Source organism: Vigna unguiculata, chromosome 10 (assembly GCF_037176805.1).
Source record: "Vigna unguiculata cultivar grain cowpea cultivar isolate G323 ecotype 2 chromosome 10, ASM3717680v1, whole genome shotgun sequence".
Taxonomy (NCBI): Eukaryota; Viridiplantae; Streptophyta; class Magnoliopsida; order Fabales; family Fabaceae; genus Vigna; species Vigna unguiculata.
In genome coordinates, this window is record NC_140801.1 from 3,988,120 (window position 1) to 4,006,963 (window position 18,844).

Below are 18,844 nucleotides of genomic sequence, written 5' to 3' on the forward strand. Positions count from 1 at the left end.
AAATTGAACTTTAATAATAAATTGAAGGAAAAATTAAGTAACTAAACCACTACAACAATGTTGATATTTAGCTTCCAAAAATAGTGTCGGCTGTCATGGGGACGCAAAGGGCTTCGACTTAACCAATGTTGATATTTATGTGAATTTATTAAAAGGAAATCAGTCCTATAAATTCTTTTGACCTTCTCGTCGGCTTAGCCGATGCATCACTCGAAAATTAAGAACGTCGGATAGCCGACACATACTACACTTAATTAAAAGAAAAAAAAATGATTAGGTCAAGTTATCAGGTGGCTTTTACTTCTGCCAATTTCCCCCTTTTCCAATTTCACTTTTGCATTCTTTTGTTTCTGCCAATACAGGGTTTTTTTCCCTTCTCCACGAGTGTCAGAGCCAGCCTCCCTTAAGTGCCAAAACGAGCCTCCCTTTTGTGTTTTCGTTATCCCCCTTTCTGCCACGAGTTGGAGTTCGTTTTCCCTAATTTTGCCACATTTCCTTAGCAAGTGAGCTTCAATGGCGACGACGAAGTTAGCAAGTGAGCAAGAAATTTGTTTCCCCTTCCTCTGCGTCGAGTTTCAATGGCACAAGTTATCTCCTTCTCCTTCATCTACGCCTCCAAATGTAAAGCAGCACTTTGAGTGAACAACGTTGTGATTCTGCTTTGATTCTATGCAACAGGAGAGGTGATTGTGATGCTCGGTTGGGAGGCGATTGAAAGGCTTGCGAGATGAAGGGGTTCGCGATTTTGTTCGAAGTAGTAGGAGGGTTTGTGAAGAGGTAAGTGATTGAAGCCCTTGCTTTGTTGATTGATAAATAGTTGCTTTGGACCGAGGATGAAATTATTGATTTTGTAATGTTTTTCATTACTAAGAAATATCTCTATTAAAGGCTAAATATCATATGTGTTGCTGTTAATCGCATAATCCATCTTCTTCTAACTTCCCATATCAACAACAAGAGCCTTTCCATGACCAAATCTCAAACTCTTTATGTTTTCATGTAAGCAGAAATATCTATTGAGTAATGATATAGTTGAATGAGGCACAATATATGCTCAATCTCAGACATCAAATATTTAACTGATTCAAGCTATATTTATGGATTTCTTTTCAATAAATGCTTTTTTTTTTTTTCTGTTATGGTTTGTGACCCCTTTGATAAAAGATGATGATAACTGCACACTCCATATACACATTGAATTCACTGTCAACATTAATTGAATTGACTTTAGTGCAATTATCTTTTTTCTTATCCATGTCTCTTTTCATATCCCTTTCCCTGCATTCATAAGTTTTAAAATTGTTCCCCATATTTTTCAGAAAGAAATTCAATCAATTAGAAATAGCTAGAGCATAAAGCACTTTTAACTAATCGTAATATAATGAAATGAATGAGTAATTAGTAATTTATTATTTAGTTTTTGCTTTGGGTTGATTACGTTATTGATTAGTTTTTGCTTTGGACCAAGTGTGATACTTGAATGCTTGGCATTACTTTGATAGAGTGTGATATGCATTGTAAAAAAAGAGGAAAATGTTGATTGTAATGTGACTGTAATGACAATGGCAGTAGACTTGTCTTATTTTGATCTTAGATTTATGGACTTTGTATAACTTGTAATTTGATCTCATTTATGTCACAATATTCTTAACTTTGTTTGCAAATTTTTGGATGTGCTTGGATGTGGCCTTTAAGATGCTTGAAATGATACTGGATTTCGGGATTGTTGTTTGAATGCAGGTTTTTGAACTGGATGCAGTCTCTGGGATGTGCCTGGAAACAAATATTTATTTTCAAAATTCGTAGACATTTGCGTCGGCCAAGCCCTCGCTAAGCTGACACCAACAATTTAATTTAAATAGTTTCATCAGCTGAGCCCACGCTACACCCACTCAAAGCTATTTTAAACTTTTTTTTTTATTTCCATTTTGTGTTGACTTAGCCCATGCAAAAAAAATGATTCTTATATTCTGATGTGTTTTCTTCGATTAAGCCGACGCGAATTGAGCCACAAATCTTCGTCGGCTCTTGACCGATGCAAATAGCCTTTGAGTCCAGGAAAATGGCGTGGTACACCACACCGTCACTGGGCCGACGTAAACTTCCTCCTAGCGTCGGTTTTGGCTTCGTAGCGTCCTTTTTGGGCCGACGCCAAAATGCTACATTCTTGTAGTGAACCTTGTTATATGGAATTAGTCTGTTAGTGCATTCAACAAATAAAGAAACCACATCACTGTTCAAAATCATGATAAAAGTTAATTCACTTTGGAAAACCACATAAAAGTGACTATATATGTTTGTATTTTGTTCAGAACAATGATAATTTATTTATTTAAAATATGAAATTAAATAAATGGTTAAGTTGAGTTTCACAAGTTCTGGCTAGGATGTCAAAAAAATCCATACCTATGGGCATGCGCAGATAAAACCCACAACGGATAGAAAATGGATATCGGTGAGTAACGAATACGAGTATTTTTATACCTGCTTGTTAACGGGGCGGGTACGGGTATCATAGTGTACATGTTGATACCTGTACCCGCTATACTCTCATTTAAATTAAAAAAAAAAACTTATTAAAACATTAACACATTGATTTTGAATGGATTATTTTTTATCAATTAATTTTAAAAAATCTCAATTTATTTGTAAATTGTCATTCAACACTATTTAAATGGATCATTTTCACTTTGTTTGAAATTTATAAATGTTAAGTATTAAATTTATAAATGGGTTAAAATTTGTTATTAAATATTAAACTTTTCTTTTGTAAATATCCACGGGTATCCGTGAATATCTATGGATATTAAAAACATATGCAGGTACCCGCATACCGGATACCTGCATGGATGTGGATATAAATATGGGACGAATATTAATTATATTTATTCAGTAGGTAGGATACACGAGAACTATTACTTGTCCTGTTGACATCCCTAGTTTTATCCCTTCTGAAGTTCCACATCGATGAAAGTGTGGACTCCGGAGATGAGATACGAAGGTGGAGTGTCTCCTCTGAAGTTCAGAAACACATCGTATCGTATCTTCAATGAGTCTAATGATTGTAATTCTGTAGCAAGAAATAAACACAGTTTATTTTCGATATTGTGTTCTTGATTGCCTATTAGTTTTTGTGGTTGGTTCAACACAACTGTTATATTATTAGGATAGCTCCGTACCCTCGTACCTTAACTGAAATGAATGAACACACTTCAATATCATCTTACATTACTTATGCTCATCCTCTACGTCTTAGTAATAATAAAATTATTACTATAGTAAAGACCATTTACAGGAACAACTTTTTCGAGATATAAAATTTAAAGTAAAAATATGCTTTATTTAGTCAGTCAGTTTAAAGATATAAAATGTTGTCATGATTGTAATAACTATAATCTGGGATTCAATTTGAGTATATGATATTTGGTAAGCGTCTTTATAAACATTTGAAGCTTTTAATTATTTCTCTGTTTTTCTTTTAATGCTGTTAGATTTCTGTGAGGATAGGTTGGTTTAAAAGTTCACGTTAGCGTTTTGTACTTATTTAAAAATGAAAAAAAAAATTATTTGACATCATTTGACAGCTTTTACAAAGATAAGATATTTTTAATAAAAGTTAATTTTTATATTTTAAAAGGAAAAAAAATGAATAATAATGAGAATTATTGTCAAATGGCAGTAAAAAAAGATGTGATATCAAAATATATATGTCCTGTAAAATCCGTGTAGAGAGAACATAAGAATGGTTAAAATAATACCTTTGCTATAAGGAAAATGATGGAATAGATCTTGTAGTGTCTACCTTTGCTACCTTTACTCACACTTAACCCTTCCATCCAATGCTTTATCCAACCTCTTAATAATCCACCTTCTTAATGCTCACAAAAGCAAGGTAGGAGAAAATGTGTTTTGTCTTCAATACTTACAACACTGTAAAGTCTCTTGCATTATCACCTTCTTTGTGCATATTGTCTTTTCTTCTCTTACTCTAATATTTATCTCTTCCTTCATACACAGGTTCAAGTCCTAATTATAAATATCCTTTTACACAAAACCATTTATACATTATAAGCTTCAATTTGTTCAAATTAACATAATCATTGCACTTGACAGTGCTATTTTTTTTTAAATGCAGAAACAACTTATTTGAACAATATATATAAAGAACCATTGATTGTAAGGAACGTGAAGCAGTCAATACTTTTACAATATCCTAAACATAGTGACTATTTTATTAATCAATAATATTTTATTTTGTAAATTGATATATAAATTGGCTAATAACCTTTGAAGGAAACCATGCAAACTTAACCATTTCAGTTAACTTGAATCAGAATCTTACGTTCAATGTTCTTGATGTTTCTCTGACAGCGCATGTTTGAAATCTTCATCAACCAAAAGATGATTGTTCCTCGCAGGTTCCTTTTTCTTGAAAAATCACAAACAATTTTTATTCCCATTATTTGTAGTAGAGGATGCATTCCAACTTTGTTATTTTTTTCAACTTTTATGAGGCTACGCTCTATGAGAAGTCTTATTCCCCTGTCAGGGTCTACTCCACAGACATTTAGGATCTTCGTGACATAGGTTATGTCTTTACCAACAAAGAAACAACATACATCAAGGAATAAATCTTTTTCCGATTGATTAAGTAAGCCATCGAAGCTTATTTTCAATATTTGTAGAACTTCATGCGGGGGAATACTTTCTAATCTTGACAATACTTTATTCCATTCTTCTTTCGGCCTTTCATATAAACAAGATCCAATGACTTCAAGAGATAGAGGTAATCCTCCACAGTAATCAACTATCATTTTTGCAAGGAAATGACATTCCTCTTTTGGTTTTGCTTCTCTAAATGCGTGCCAACTAAGAAGCTCAACGGACTCGTCTGGGTTCATTTTGTTTATCTGAAAAACAGAAAAAAAATGTATGTCTACTACTACATCTCTTGTTGTAATGATTATTACAGATCCTTCACTGAAGAATGGCCAAAGGGCCGGACCATACCTAGTCTCCTCTAAATAAGAAAAATAATGATCATCCACATCGTCAAGAACAATGAGCACCCTTTTCCTGAGCCTTTCTCGAATCATATTTCCTCTCGTCCCCTTAACGCTATGTATATCTGTTTTTAGAACACTAGAAAGAAGTTGCTTTTTTAAATGAGCATGCCCTCTTGTTTGAGTAACTTGTGCAACATCTTCAATGAAAATTTTATCTGTGAATGTACCATGAATTTGATTATAGATGGCTTTCGCAAGTGTTGTTTTACCTGATCCTCCCATTCCACATATCCCTATCCTGCAAACATCCCTGGATTCATTTTTTATAATTTGAATCACTTCTTCCATACGGGATTGTAATCCAACTGGAAAATTAGTAGCAGACAAGACTGCTAAATTAAGAACGCTCTTAACAATTTTGTCCACTAGTTCAGCATCACTCCTTCAAGTTCAATAGAAATTATAAAAAAGTCATGTATAACAAAAATTAAAATACAAGCTTAAAATATGGTTATTGAGTGAGCGGGTGATTTACCTGTAATTGCTCCCATCCCATCCAAAGAAATTTGCAGCTTTGGTGAGTGCGTGGCTCCACCTTGACATGCCATGCTGCAGTTGTTGTCTTGAGAATGTTTTGTGTGCAGTTGCTTTGAAGGCTTCACCAAAATCACCCTTCTGAAGACGTACATCAGATGGCTGAATTTCGTAATATATGGGCAGAACATGTCGGGAATAAGTTTCTTGCCATTTGATGATTTGTTGGAGCTGATGAAGACACCAAGCAGATTGAGAATAGGTTTTGGAGAAAACAACAATTGCTACCCGACACAGATTGAGAATAGGTTGTTGGATTTGCCTGCCCTTCACTGCATTCTCCTCGTGAAGGAAAGTTGTGAGCCCAGCAATAGAGAGAGCATAATCGAGATGAGAAACAAATTTTCTTCGGATGTCTTCTCCTGTGAAGTTGATGAGAACATCGTACATCCCTGGGAGTTTTGAAGTTGAAGAGTCGAATTCCATGGGAGGAAGTGCTACCGTGATGAAGTTGTTTGTTGGAAACGCAATAATGCAACACAGTCAAGAGTTGACTCACTTCTTGTACAGACGCCAATATTCAAAGATTAATATTTTTTAATAGTCGTTGGAGCGTTAAGACGACGCAGAACCCCTTTTATTTAGTCATTTAAGAAACTAGCACATTACCCGTGCAATGCAAGAGGCTATTTAAAAACAAAGTATTATTTATTATATAAATTTATGCTAATTAAAATTTAATAAAAAATAATATGAATATTTTATTTTGTAAAATTGAATAATAATATTTTATTACTTTTTGCATAAAATATATTTAAATTATATATATTTATATTTTTTAATAAAATGTACTTTTCACACAATAATAAAATTAATTAAATAAAGAAAGTAATTTTAATAATTAATACAAATTTATGTATATTACTTTTACAAATAATATCTTATAATGATACCTTTTCCTAAATATTTGGTTATAAACTAATTTTTAAAATACATAATTATAAAATATGAAATGATGTTTCTTTCTATTTCTATATTAATTGAAGTTATCAACTATTATTACGGTAACATACTTTTGCATCCTTCTTTAAACGATGTCTAAATAATTTTAATTTAAAATTTGATTATGCATCACAATAAGAAAAACTCTTACTCTTCTAAATGTTTGAACAAAAACATTATGTTTATCAATATTTTTTCTTTTGACGATTTATCAAACGTGGATTATTGTAATTCAGACATATATAATATGTGATGATAGTTTTGGACAACGTAGGCAACATAATGCATGAAATTGAATATAATAGATATCAATTCTAGAGTTAAATATATGTTTGGTTCCATAAATTTCATTGATAATTGGAATTTGTTCCTCCTTCAAACTTTGACCCAATTTAGTTTTGAAACTTTAGAAATAGTGGATTTCATCATTTTAACCAAATTTTATTAAGTTTATTTAACGTTTCAAACGCATCTTGTTGACCATTTCAAAAACATCTAACTTAGAAATCATAATTTAGTCATTTTAACCAAATTTTGTTAAGTTAATTTGACATTTCAAACACAAGTTGACCTTTTCAAAAACATCGGGCTCAGTGGCAGATCTTGACTAATATTTTTGGGGAGTCAATATAACAATCAAAATTGATATGTTTAATTATTGTCACTAAGACAAAGATAATGAATATATAATTTAGTATAATCGTAACTATATAAAGAAATAATAATTATTGTCATTTGTTCTTTCATATTATTGAACTCATCAATAATTGGACATAACTAAAATTTTCAGTGATTTCTTTTTCAATGTAAATAAATAAATTGTCAACAAAAAATTCACCTTCCATCTTTATTGAGCAATCTTGTTTTGATAATCTTCATTACAAAAAACAATTTTTCTATTATAGTAATGGCTCACTTGTAATTCTCTGAACTTTAAGAAAAAAAATTATAATGCACAATTGAGTCAGTAATATCATGGTTCAAAATATATGCGAAAAAGTTGAATTTATCTTGTTTTCATCTTCACACAGCTTCCCCTTTTATAATTTTTAAAATATGAATTTGTTCTTTTATTCTTCACCAATATATATATATATATATATATATATATATATTTTAAGATTAAGACTAAAGAATAATTTGTCATATCTAATAAAAAATTGAGACGTAAATACTAAAATAAAAATTTATGATAATCAAGTTACAATTAAAAATAATTTATGAAAAAATACATAATACAATATTTTTTTTCTATATTCCTAAAAATGAATATACAAAAAGCTCGTTAGATAAAAAATAATTTTAACTATCGAAATAATATTTAATTTTCAAGTAAGATAATTTTTTTTTTCAAGAATGGAAGAGAACATATAAGAGATAAGAGTATATGTAACCATTATTTTTCTCTTTAAAAAAAAATAAGTAAAAGTAAAAGTGAAAGATAAGAATAATATGTGAAAAACTAAGAAGACAAATTAAAAATATCTTAATAATTTTTTATATTCTTTATTATATTTGATTTCAAATTTTATTATCAATTAATATTAAATATTCTATTTTATAAATCAAATAAAAAAAAATTTATTTTATTTTTTTATTCTTAATATACTACACATAATTTAAAAAAGTTTAAATACTATACATAATTTAAAAAATTTCAAAATTTTTAATTACATAAATTATAAAATAAATCAAAAATTTTGGACATACATAAGTTAAAAAATTTTAACTACATAAATTAAAAAAAAAAATCAAAATTTTTGGGGGCCTTGGTCCTCCTGTTACTGTTATCCTCCGCCGCTGAACTGGTTAGCTTTTTCAATTACCCATACAGTATAATGAATATTTGACAAATAAATGCAATATAAATTTAATCACCAAAATACAAAATAAAATAAGAAAATAATTTAGACATTGAACTTGACTGAAATATACATTTAAACAATAACTGTTGAAAAAATGAAATAGAGAACACCTTAATCTAAACACTCCAAACCATGATCTAGAAATTGAACCTGACCGTAAAAAAAAATAAATTAAAATAGTAATGGTTGTAAAAACGAAAGAACACCTTAATCCAAACACTTCAAACCCTAATCCCAACACCTTGAAAATTAAAAAATTAGTGATTTCAATTTTGTAATCACCAAATAAATGAAAAGAAATGACGTAAATATAAATAGCATGCATTCTGATCTTACTTAAAACACCCATTTGAAACCATGGAAATAATGGAATTGGAGTAAGTGTTCACATTCTACTCATTCTGCTATGTGCTTGGTTAAGAACAAAGGTTAAGAAGAAAAAAACACAGTAATCTTTTGATGAAGCCTTCTGATTCATTTAAAAAGGCTGATTTGACATTCAGTTTATAGATGTTCCATACTTTTGCTAGAAACAACATTTATTTCTCAACTCTTTCTAAGGCAAACATCCCTCTCAATGGAATTGATTTCAACTCAACTTCTTAGAAAAATGTCCAAAAAAATCCAGTGACTTGTACAACAATTCCCATCTTTTCATTTCCTTAAAAGCTTTTTCTCGAAAGTAATCCCACTAGTTCCATGGAATTTCAATGCCAATCATGAAAAAAGCTGAAAAAAATAAAACACATTTGTTTGTTCACAAGGAAATGTTCAACGTTCTTATCATTTCCTTGTGAAAAGATAAAAGTTGCAAATAACTGATCCCTGTGTTGTATTATCAATTCTTCCAAGCCAAAAGTCGCAAATTAATGTACACATAAACCAAGTCTTCTATTATGAGTATTTCTTTTTAATGAGTGAATAAATTAATGTACACATAAACTTTCTAATAAATTTAAGAAAACCTAATTAATAAATGAAAGATGATATTTAAATTTATTTTTATGTGGGTTGTTTATATTAAAGATAATAATGTTAAAAAAAATAAAATAAAATGACCTGCCCCAATTCACATTACAATTTTCTTTATGAATCTAATGAGGGAATTTTTCTTTGGCTCACCATAGATCAGATACACAGCAGTGTTCTTAACCACCAATCCATGATCAAAAGCCACAAAAATCTCGATTTTGTCTCCGGATCCTAAATTTGACAATATGTCATGCCAATCTTCATCACTAAACGTAATTACTGTGCAATGGTTGTGTATATGTAATGTGCTCTTGGTGTAATTAACAATTAAGACAGTATTAAGTTCAGGTTCAATGATTTTGGAGGTTGATAAATAAACAACACAGAAAGCTATTCCCTTTATGTCACGATCCGGAGGCACAGTGAAAGAAACAGAATGTCCCTCACCCGTATAGGCCAACCAATAAGGATCGTTGTCACCTGGGAGACAAACATCACATGATTCACTACTTGCCAATACCTGTACCATGAGATTAAAAGGTTAGTCATTATTTTATCATTAGAAATTATAAATTGAACAATTATATTCAAACAACAATATAACATATTTAAGCCATGCCAATGGTAATTAATTTAAAAAAAATCTGGTTAATAGTTTTGTTGAGTATATATCGAGTCCAGATCCTCTGCTGGTTTTTTTGGTGTTGTCCTCTACTGAGCATTAAAAATATACTGTGTTGGTATTTTAAATATCTTTTTAATATATTTTAAAATGTTTAAATTAGTGGTAATCAGTGTATTATGAAGGCCCAGTAGAGAAACAACACAAAAAACACAGCAGACAATTTAAATTCGTATATATAACCATCATGTCCTTAGGATTTAGAATGCATTTCTGTTTTCGTCTCATTCAGTTTATATATTTCTATGATCATTTGTGACCTATGGGAATAAAACAAGTGAAGCAAGAAAGTAGAAATCAATTTCCTACTACTTAGTACAAGCATGATGACTTGGTTAGGTGATTATACAAGCTAAGGGTGTTTGTAGTTTCTACTAGATACTTCATTAAGATAATTTTATGTTCTCTCAAATAATAGCTAAAATTACGGTGAAAGTAATAAACAAGAAAGGGAAAGCCAGAGAAGAACCTGAGACATGCTATCACTGACAGCATCGAAGATTTCTTTGTATCTTCTGACACCAATGAAGGAGGACCTGAAGTGGTGTTGTGAAATTACTGATTCTGTAATATTTACACCATATTCAACCAGTATAGTTTGTAGTTGGTTAGATAATTGAAACTCAGGGTCACACTGCACAAAAACACTTCGAAGATTGGCAAGGTTGCTGAAAGATGGTGCAATATCATCCCAATTATTATCCTCCATTTCCTTGAACGAATGGATATAAGAAAGGGGATTCATTGTTGATGACATCCGAGACCGAATGATAGAAGGTAAAAGATTACGTGACAGTCCCTCAAATCGGCGTAAGGATATATATCCAATGTTTTTTGAGCTTACAATTGAAAAAGGCACTTCTTTCACAGCTGTATTTTCAGTAACTAGAGTTATCAAAGACTCCATTTGCACTATATCTTTTTCCAATAGGTCAATCTTCGAACAACCAGAAACAATGAGAGTTTTTAAAGATTTCAACATATATATCTCTCTAGGGAGATTGTTTAGCCTTGGACAATCCTTCAAATTTAGCAGTGTAAGATTGTAGAGACATCCAATAGATTGGTGTACTTGGCGCAATCTTGGGCAATCTTTGAGAATGAGTTGTTCAAGACTTGGTAGCCCCGAAAAGTCAGGGGTTTTTCTCAGGTACTTGGAGTGACTAAGATTAAGGACTTTTAGCAAAGTCAAAACCTTCAAGAAGATGGTTTTTTGGATAAAATATTAGAAAAGAAATTGAAAAAATAAAGTAACTATAAGTGGAAACAAATACTATTTTTATTTTAAGGTGAGTCTTCAAAAGAAATGGCACGTAATAAAAACCTGGGGTTCTTTCCAGACGAACCGAAGAAGATTGTGTTTTATCTCAATGATAATTGCCTGATGCAGATAAAAGTCTTGAGGTAGGTATTCTGAAGGAAATCCTTGCAAACTGATCCATCTCTGAGAAAGGTTCTCAGAATTTCCTGTGCGTTTCGTCCATTTTGGTGGATCTCTTACCTGTAAAGGATAACGTTCGAATAAATCTCTTCCTGAAGGCAATCCCCGAATGACTTTTGCCCCCCGTGATGAAAAGAGCTAGGAAAATCAAATAAATTGTACATGAGAAAGCAAACACTTCTAAAAAGAAGTTTCAAAACAATAGGTAAAGAATGTTCTTACCATATTCTCTAGCAGGGTATATTTTCCATCGATATCAATCCACACTGGTTTAATCGACCCAAGCTCGTTTTCTAAAGAATTTTGAACAATAATTCGTCTTCCCATTTCTTGTAGCACAGGATGCATTGTAAGTTTGTTGTTCTTTTTAATTTTTATGAGGTGACGTTCTATGAGAACTCTTATTCCACTATCAGAGTCTACTCCACAGCCATTTAGGATCTTGGTGACATAGGCTCTGCTCGTACCAACAAAGAAACAACATACATCAAAGAATATATCTTTTTCCATTTGATTATGTAAACCATCGAAGCTTATTTCCAATATCTCTGAAAATTTATTTTCGGGAGTGTTGGGTAATCTTAAGAATACTCTGTTCCATTCTTCCTCCGTCTTTTCATATAAATAGCTTCCAATTACTTCAAGAGCTAGAGCTAGTCCTTCACAATAAGCAACTATTGTTTTCGCAAGGAAATGGAATTCCTCTGTTGGTCTTGCTTCTCTGAATGCGTGCCAACTAAGAAGCTCGAGGGACTCATTTGGGTTCATTAGATTTGTGTGAACAATAGGATGAACTTGTTTCGTAATCCAACTGTCTTCATTTCTTATAGTAAGGATTATTACAGTTCCTTCAGCGAAACATGAATTACTGTCCCGTAGTTCGATTGGACAATAATCATCCACATCGTCAAGTACAATGAGCAGCCTTTTCCGATAAAGTCTTTCCCGAATCATACTTTTCCCCATCTCATCGCTATGTATCTCCACCTTTGATTTGAGAACATCCGAAAGAAGCTGTTTTTGTAAATGAAGAATCCCTCTTCTTTCACTAACTTGTGCAATATCTTCAATGAAACTTTTTTCCATGAATGTACCTTCAATTTGATTATAAATAGCTTTGGCAAGGGTGGTTTTACCAGATCCTCCCTCTCCACATATCCCTATCCTACAAACTTCCGAGGATCTATCTTTTATAATTTGAATCACATCTTCCACGCGGGATTGTAATCCAACTGGAAATTTAGTAGCAGACAAGACTGGTAAATTAAGAATGCTTTTAACAATTGTGTCCACTAGTTCGGCATCACTCCTTCAAGTTCAATAGAAATTATAAAAGAAGTCATGTATAACCAAAATTGAAATACAAGCTTAAAATATGGTTATTGAATGAGTGGGTGATTTACCTGTAATTGCTCTCATCCCATCCAAAGAAATTTGCAGCTTGGGTGAGTGCATGGCTCCACCTAGACATGCCATGCTCCAATTGTGGTCTTGAAAATGTTTGGTGTGCAGTTGCTTTGAAGGCTTTTCCAAAATCACCCTTCTGAAGACGTACATCAGATGGCTGAATTTCGTAATATACGGGCAGAACATGTCGGGTATAAGTTTGGTGCCATTGAATGATTTGTTGAAGCTGATGAAGACACCAAGCAGATTGAGAATAGGTTTTGGTGAAAACAACAATTGCTACCCGACAGAGATTGAGAATAGGTTGTTGGATGTGCATTGGCTGCAATGCATTCTGGTGGTGTAGGAAAGTGGTGAGCCCATTAGCAGAGAGGACAGAATCGAGATGAGAAACAAATTTCTTGTGGATGTCTTCTCCAGTGAAGTTGATAAGCACATCAAACTTCCATTGGAGTTTGGATGTTGAGGAACCGAATTCCATGGAAGGAAATGAAGAGAAAGCAATAATGCAACACACACGTATACATGATTTACATACCCACCCATCAAAGAACCTTTGTTACTTTAGCCATTTAAAAAGTAAGACCACAATTGTGGAAGCGCGTTGGGACCAGCATCTCATAAACTTTTTTACTTTAGCTTTTAAAATTTAGACTAACTAAAACCCACCATTACGAATCATAGAAAAGAAAATATTACACTAATAGCCATCGGCACACGTAACACCCCCAATGCAACTTAATACAAACAAACAGTACCACCTGTACAGTATTCCGTTACTGATTTAAACAGTGTCACAGAAAATGACTAAATAAAATACGAATTGCCAAAATAAGAACCATTTTAAACATTCAGTAAAAATGAGGACCATTTTAAACATTATGTCAAAATGAGGATCATCCGCAACAAACACTACGAAAATGAGGACGAAAAAGGTATTTAAGCCTTTATTTTAAAAGCATCTCTCTTTTAGAATTATGCACATATCCCTTTACGCTTCAGAAGCACATGACATGTACCTCTTTCACATTACATAGAGATCTCGGAGAGAGGTAATTATAATAACGAACGAAGTAGAAAGTATAATACAATTTAGTAGAGGTGTCAATTTGGCCCCTAGCCCATGGGTCAGCCCTGGCCCACTCTTCATAAAGCCCCCTTTTAGGGGGCCCCCAAATGAGGGGGCCAAAAAAAAGCCCCAGCCCTCAAAGCCCCCTCTCTAGTGGGTTAGGGCTAGGGCTAAGGTGGGTTAGCCCCCCAAATAATACTACATTAAGCCAGAGTCAAAGATTAAGTTGAGCGACCCAAACGGGCCCGATGACCCAGACGGGCTTGACAACCCGGACAAGCCCAATGACCAGGACAGGCCCGATGACAAGGACAGACCCGACGACCAAGATGAGCCCGACGACCAGGACGGGCTTGACAACCCGGACATGCTAAACAACACGGACGGGCCCAAAAACCCAGACGGGCCAGACGACCAAGATGGGCCCGACGACCAGGACGGGCCTGACAACCCGGACATGCCAGACAACACGGACGGGCTCGACGACCCAAACGGGCCCGAAAACCCGGACGGGCCAAAAGAGCCAGATGAGCCCTACGACCCAGACGAGCCCAACGATCTAAACGGGACGATGACCCGAACAGGCCCAACGATTCAAACAGGCCCAATGATGCAGACAGGCCCAATGACCCGAACGGGCCAACGACTCGTATGGACCCGACGATCAAAACGAGCCCGACGACCCGAACGGGCCCAACGAGCCAAACGGGCCCAACGACCCCGACGGGCCCGACAACCCAGACGGGCCCGACGACCCGAACGGGCCAGACAACCCGAACGGGCCCGACGACCCAGACGAGCCTGACGACCAAGACGTGCCAGATGACCCGAACAGGCCCGATGACCCGAACGGGCCCGACGACCCGAGCCCGACGACCTGAATGGGCTCGACGACCCGAACGCGCTCGACAACTCGGATGGGCCTGACGACCCGTTCGGGTTGTCAAGGCCCGTTCGAGTCGTTGGACATCTCTAGATCATCGGGCATGTCAGGGTCGTTGGGCCCGTTTGGGTCGTCGGGCCCATTCGGTTCATTGGGCTCGTCTGGGTGTCTGGCCCGTCCGGGTAGTCAGACTAGTCCGGGTCGTCGGTCTCATCCAGGTCGTTGGGCCCGTCCTGGTTTTCGGGTCTGTCTGGGTCGTCGGCCCCGTACGTGTCTTCGGGCCCGTTCGGATCGTAGGGCCCGAAGACACGTACTTGTCCGATTCGTTGGGCCTGTCCCACAGATAGTAATATATTTTAAAAAATAATATATTTTCCATGTGGAAGATGAAAGCCCATGGGTTGGCCCTGGCCCATAGGGCTTTTGTAGGGTTTTTGGCCCTGTGGACTTCTTTGTTGGGGGCTTTTTTTCAATGTGGGCTTTTTTGGCCCTAGCCCACATGGGCCAGGGCCAAACCCTGTGGGCTGGGCCAAATTGACACCTCTATAATTTAGAAGAACATCGAACGCCTCATTTAATTTTTAATCAATTTATATAACGTTATGTCAATATCATTTTGTTGTAATTATTAAACACGCATTCTTTTTTTTTTTTTCATTTATATTGACTTTGAATTAGCGTATCTAAACTCGTGAAAAATGTGAAAAGTCATCTAATTTTCAACAATTCAGTCATTTATTGGTTATCTAATTTACTAATTTAAGCGGTGACAAATTATTACCATAAGACCGAAGCAATAGTGTAAAACTCAAACTACATCTCAGATGCATTTTGCAGTCATAACGATTACGGTTGTCACATTGTTTAAACCCTAGTTAGAGTTAAATGTTTTTCCCCGACTATCTATTTTTATTTTTATCCATGTCATTTTATTCTTATTTTTATGTCCGTGTAGTTTTAAAATTGTGTCTGGTTTCTGCTAATATTGGTCAAGTGACGGACGATGAGGACATAAAAATATATCGTTAGAGTTAAAATAAAAATTGACATATTTGAATAAATTAATGACAAAGTGATATATTTGTGAGCACAAACATAAAAGTAAAATTACATTGAAGACTAAAAGAGCTATTTTTTATTAGCCATTCCAATTTAGCGATTTAAGAAACTGTCAGAAATATTTTTATTTCTGTTAATTATTTTTAGCCGCCACAACTTTTTTATATTATTTTTGAATTTAATTTTTATTTTTTGCAATGTTTAAATTATATTTTGGTTCTTGTTTCAGTCAATTTTTTTTAATTTGGTATATTTTTTTTTGCGCATTCAATTTTGTCTGTATTTTGTTAAATTGTGTTCAATTTGATCCTTTTTCTTAAGACTGGTTAAATCTATAACACGATATTGTATAGACTGACACAGTTTGTGTTCCGTGGATAGTTTTTTATTACATGGCACTCTAATAAATATAGTTGTTGCAATGTTGACTGTATTTTGAAATGAAATTGAGAATAAAAGGGGAATTAGGGTTTGGGAGATAAAGTGGTATGGATTTTTTCATGACATAATTTAAATGACATGATTTAAATGAAGTTGTTGATTACTATAATGGACATTTAGAAATTTGAGATAATAGTTAGGTTGGTTATGTTACAGAAGTTGACAAAGACCACGATGGGAGTGAAGAGGTGGAGGTTCAGGGCGTGATAAAGTGGAGGGTCAGGGGGCATGATGAAGTTAAGGGTCAGGAGGGTCAAATGGTGATGAAGTTGACTGTCAGGGGTGATAAAGTTGAGGGTCAAGGCTAATGAACAAGGACTAAATTAAACATTATTTAATCAAACAAAGACTAAATATAACATTATTTAACTAAAATAAGAATTAAATTGAACAAAACACAAAAGTTCATAATTTAATTTAATCATTCATTGGTACAGTTGTTTCATGGCCATTGCAAGGATAACCTATAAGACACATTTTGTTTCATGACACTATGAACTGCTGTTTCCAAATTTGAACTCTAAATGGCCATCAATTGACCTTTTTACACCTATAAACCAATCAAAGAGTACTACAAATAAAATTAAATTGTTTTAATTTTATGGCTGAAATTATAATCACCAAATGGCAATATGATCACCAAATTCAGAACTGAGAACACTATCTGTTGGCACTACAAGAAAATGTTTCATTAGCAACCAATTTTAGTAACCAAAAGTTGTTAGTCACTATAGTGACCAATTTTGATACAATTCATAAAGTAAAAAATTATTACTTACTAAAATAGTCACTATTATGAATAAAAAAATATAATTGGTCACTAAATTGGTCTTTAAATTAGCTACCAAAGAAAATTAATCACTATAAATTAGCTACTTAAGTTTTGGCTACCAAAATGACTTAGTTTCTAGAGTGGTCTCTAATAATTAATGACCAATTTAGTGACCAATTATAATTTTTTATTTATAAAAGTGACTATTTTAGTAATCAATAATTTTTTAATTTTTTAAATTGGTATCTAAATTGGTCACTATAGTGACTAATCACTTTTAATCACTAAAATTGGTTACTAATAAATCATTTCTTGTAGTGTATAAAGTCCCACCTACCTCAACTCTTGGATTGTAGTTTGCATATGTGTTGGGAAACTTTACTATACTTTAATTTGTTTTAAGATGACACTATCCATAAAATTATTTTCATCTAGAAATCATTTAATAGAATCTATGCTATACCAATATTGATTATTAAAGACAAATAAACCATTTATTTAACCATGCAATTAGTCATGTACAAGTCCAAGAGGTTCTGTTTAAACTTTTCCCATCTACATTTGCTCCTTTGCTCTGCGAAGCTTCACAACTAAGCTCAAAACAAGAATCATGAATTTGATTACTATGTATCAATCATGGTTTTCTACTAAAGAAATTTATTCATGGATAATCAATTTGATAGAAATTTATAATTGATTCTCACCTTAGAAGTAAAATAGTTTAGTGAATGTGATATTTAAACCTGTAGGATCCATCAAACAATTGAACATATACCTGCAAAAAGAGAAAATCAATTCCAGGTCATTTATATGATGAATGTACCATGTTTCGTCGTAGATGAAGCTGATGAAGAGAAAAGGAAGACACACTGCTGGAAGCTCCTCGTTGCCGGTGCAGAGAGAGGAAAGACGCCGCCGACTAAGGCTGTGAGTTCGTAATCACCAGAGTAAAAAAAATGGAAAGATGCCGTTGGCTAGGGCTGCAAGTTCCTCGTCGCCGGTGAAGAGAAAGGCGACAACACCGCTGAACGAGAGGTACCTCCTCGCCGTGCGTTGGTTGGTGTAGAATTGGGAACGAAGAATCGCGATTTTAAAAGAAAGTGGGAAAGTATGCGATGTTGAGTTGTTCAGTCATGGTTTAGAAACTCATGGAGTATGGAGTCAATGTGAGAAATTTGATTGATAAGAAATGGCACGATAACAAACCAGTTTGAAATTTTTGAAAAAGAGTTCAAAATTCAAAGTTACGAAGTAAATTAATTCACATTAGTAAAACTAGGGAACACGGACGTTGTCGCGCTTGTGTATCCGCATTTTTTTTTATAAGATCAATAATATTTCTTTTTAAAACATATATATAATAAATTTTAAAATAATTGTTAAATAAAATAACTGTTAAAAAAGTTTTTATAATAACGGTCAAAATAAAAGATTTTAAAAAAATGGTTAAATATAAACTAATTATAAAATAATTAATTTTTAAAATTATAATTAAGGGTAAAATTGAAAAATGAAAAGTGGATACAAAAAGAAGAATTCCCTTTATATATTACTAGCGAACACACAGACGCGACAGCGCCTGTGTATTTGCATTTTTTAATTTTCAAGAAAATTAAGATCAATAACAAATATATAATTTTTAAAATAGTTGTTAAATATAAAAATTATAAAAAAATAAGATATGTAAAAAGAAAATTTAAATGATGATTTA

The 18,844-nt window shown here is 33.5% G+C and overlaps 2 protein-coding genes across 3 annotated transcripts; both read right to left on the reverse strand.

Annotated features, from left to right (window-relative positions):
• Positions 1 to 4,158: 4,158 nt before the first annotated feature.
• On the reverse strand, positions 4,159 to 6,116 carry LOC114166393 (disease resistance protein Roq1-like). The gene is made up of 2 exons (XM_028051119.2): positions 5,542 to 6,116; positions 4,159 to 5,448 (listed from the first exon to the last, which is right to left on the reverse strand). The coding sequence occupies exons 1-2, from the start codon at positions 6,024 to 6,026 to the stop codon at positions 4,317 to 4,319; spliced, it is 1,617 nt and encodes a 538-aa protein (XP_027906920.1). The 5' UTR covers positions 6,027 to 6,116; the 3' UTR covers positions 4,159 to 4,316.
• A 3,336-nt stretch (positions 6,117 to 9,452) lies between these two features.
• Positions 9,453 to 13,448, reverse strand: LOC114166391 (TMV resistance protein N-like). Of its 2 annotated transcripts, none has more exons than XM_028051115.2 (5): positions 12,906 to 13,448; positions 11,725 to 12,811; positions 11,386 to 11,562; positions 10,531 to 11,256; positions 9,453 to 9,899 (listed from the first exon to the last, which is right to left on the reverse strand). In XM_028051115.2, exons 1-5 carry the CDS (start codon positions 13,388 to 13,390, stop codon positions 9,477 to 9,479), a joined length of 2,898 nt encoding a protein of 965 aa, XP_027906916.1. In that variant the 5' UTR covers positions 13,391 to 13,448; the 3' UTR covers positions 9,453 to 9,476. The 2 variants fall into 2 exon arrangements, with proteins under 2 accessions (XP_027906916.1, XP_027906915.1); XM_028051114.2 differs by having other exon boundaries at positions 11,386 to 11,640.
• Between the last annotated feature and the right edge of the window lie 5,396 nt (positions 13,449 to 18,844).

Excerpts from the sequence above, each read along its gene's own strand:
- LOC114166393 (XM_028051119.2), bottom strand. The coding sequence starts at position 6,026 with ATGGAATTCGACTCTTCAACTTCAAAACTCCCAGGGATGTACGATGTT. Across the intron at positions 5,449-5,541 it reads TGGGATGGGAGCAATTACAG|GAGTGATGCTGAACTAGTGG; the intron begins GTAAATCACCCG and ends TTGAACTTGAAG.
- LOC114166391 (XM_028051114.2), bottom strand. The coding sequence starts at position 13,390 with ATGGAATTCGGTTCCTCAACATCCAAACTCCAATGGAAGTTTGATGTG. Across the intron at positions 12,812-12,905 it reads TGGGATGAGAGCAATTACAG|GAGTGATGCCGAACTAGTGG; the intron begins GTAAATCACCCA and ends TTGAACTTGAAG. Across the intron at positions 9,900-10,530 it reads TCAGTGATAGCATGTCTCAG|GTATTGGCAAGTAGTGAATC; the intron begins GTTCTTCTCTGG and ends CTCATGGTACAG.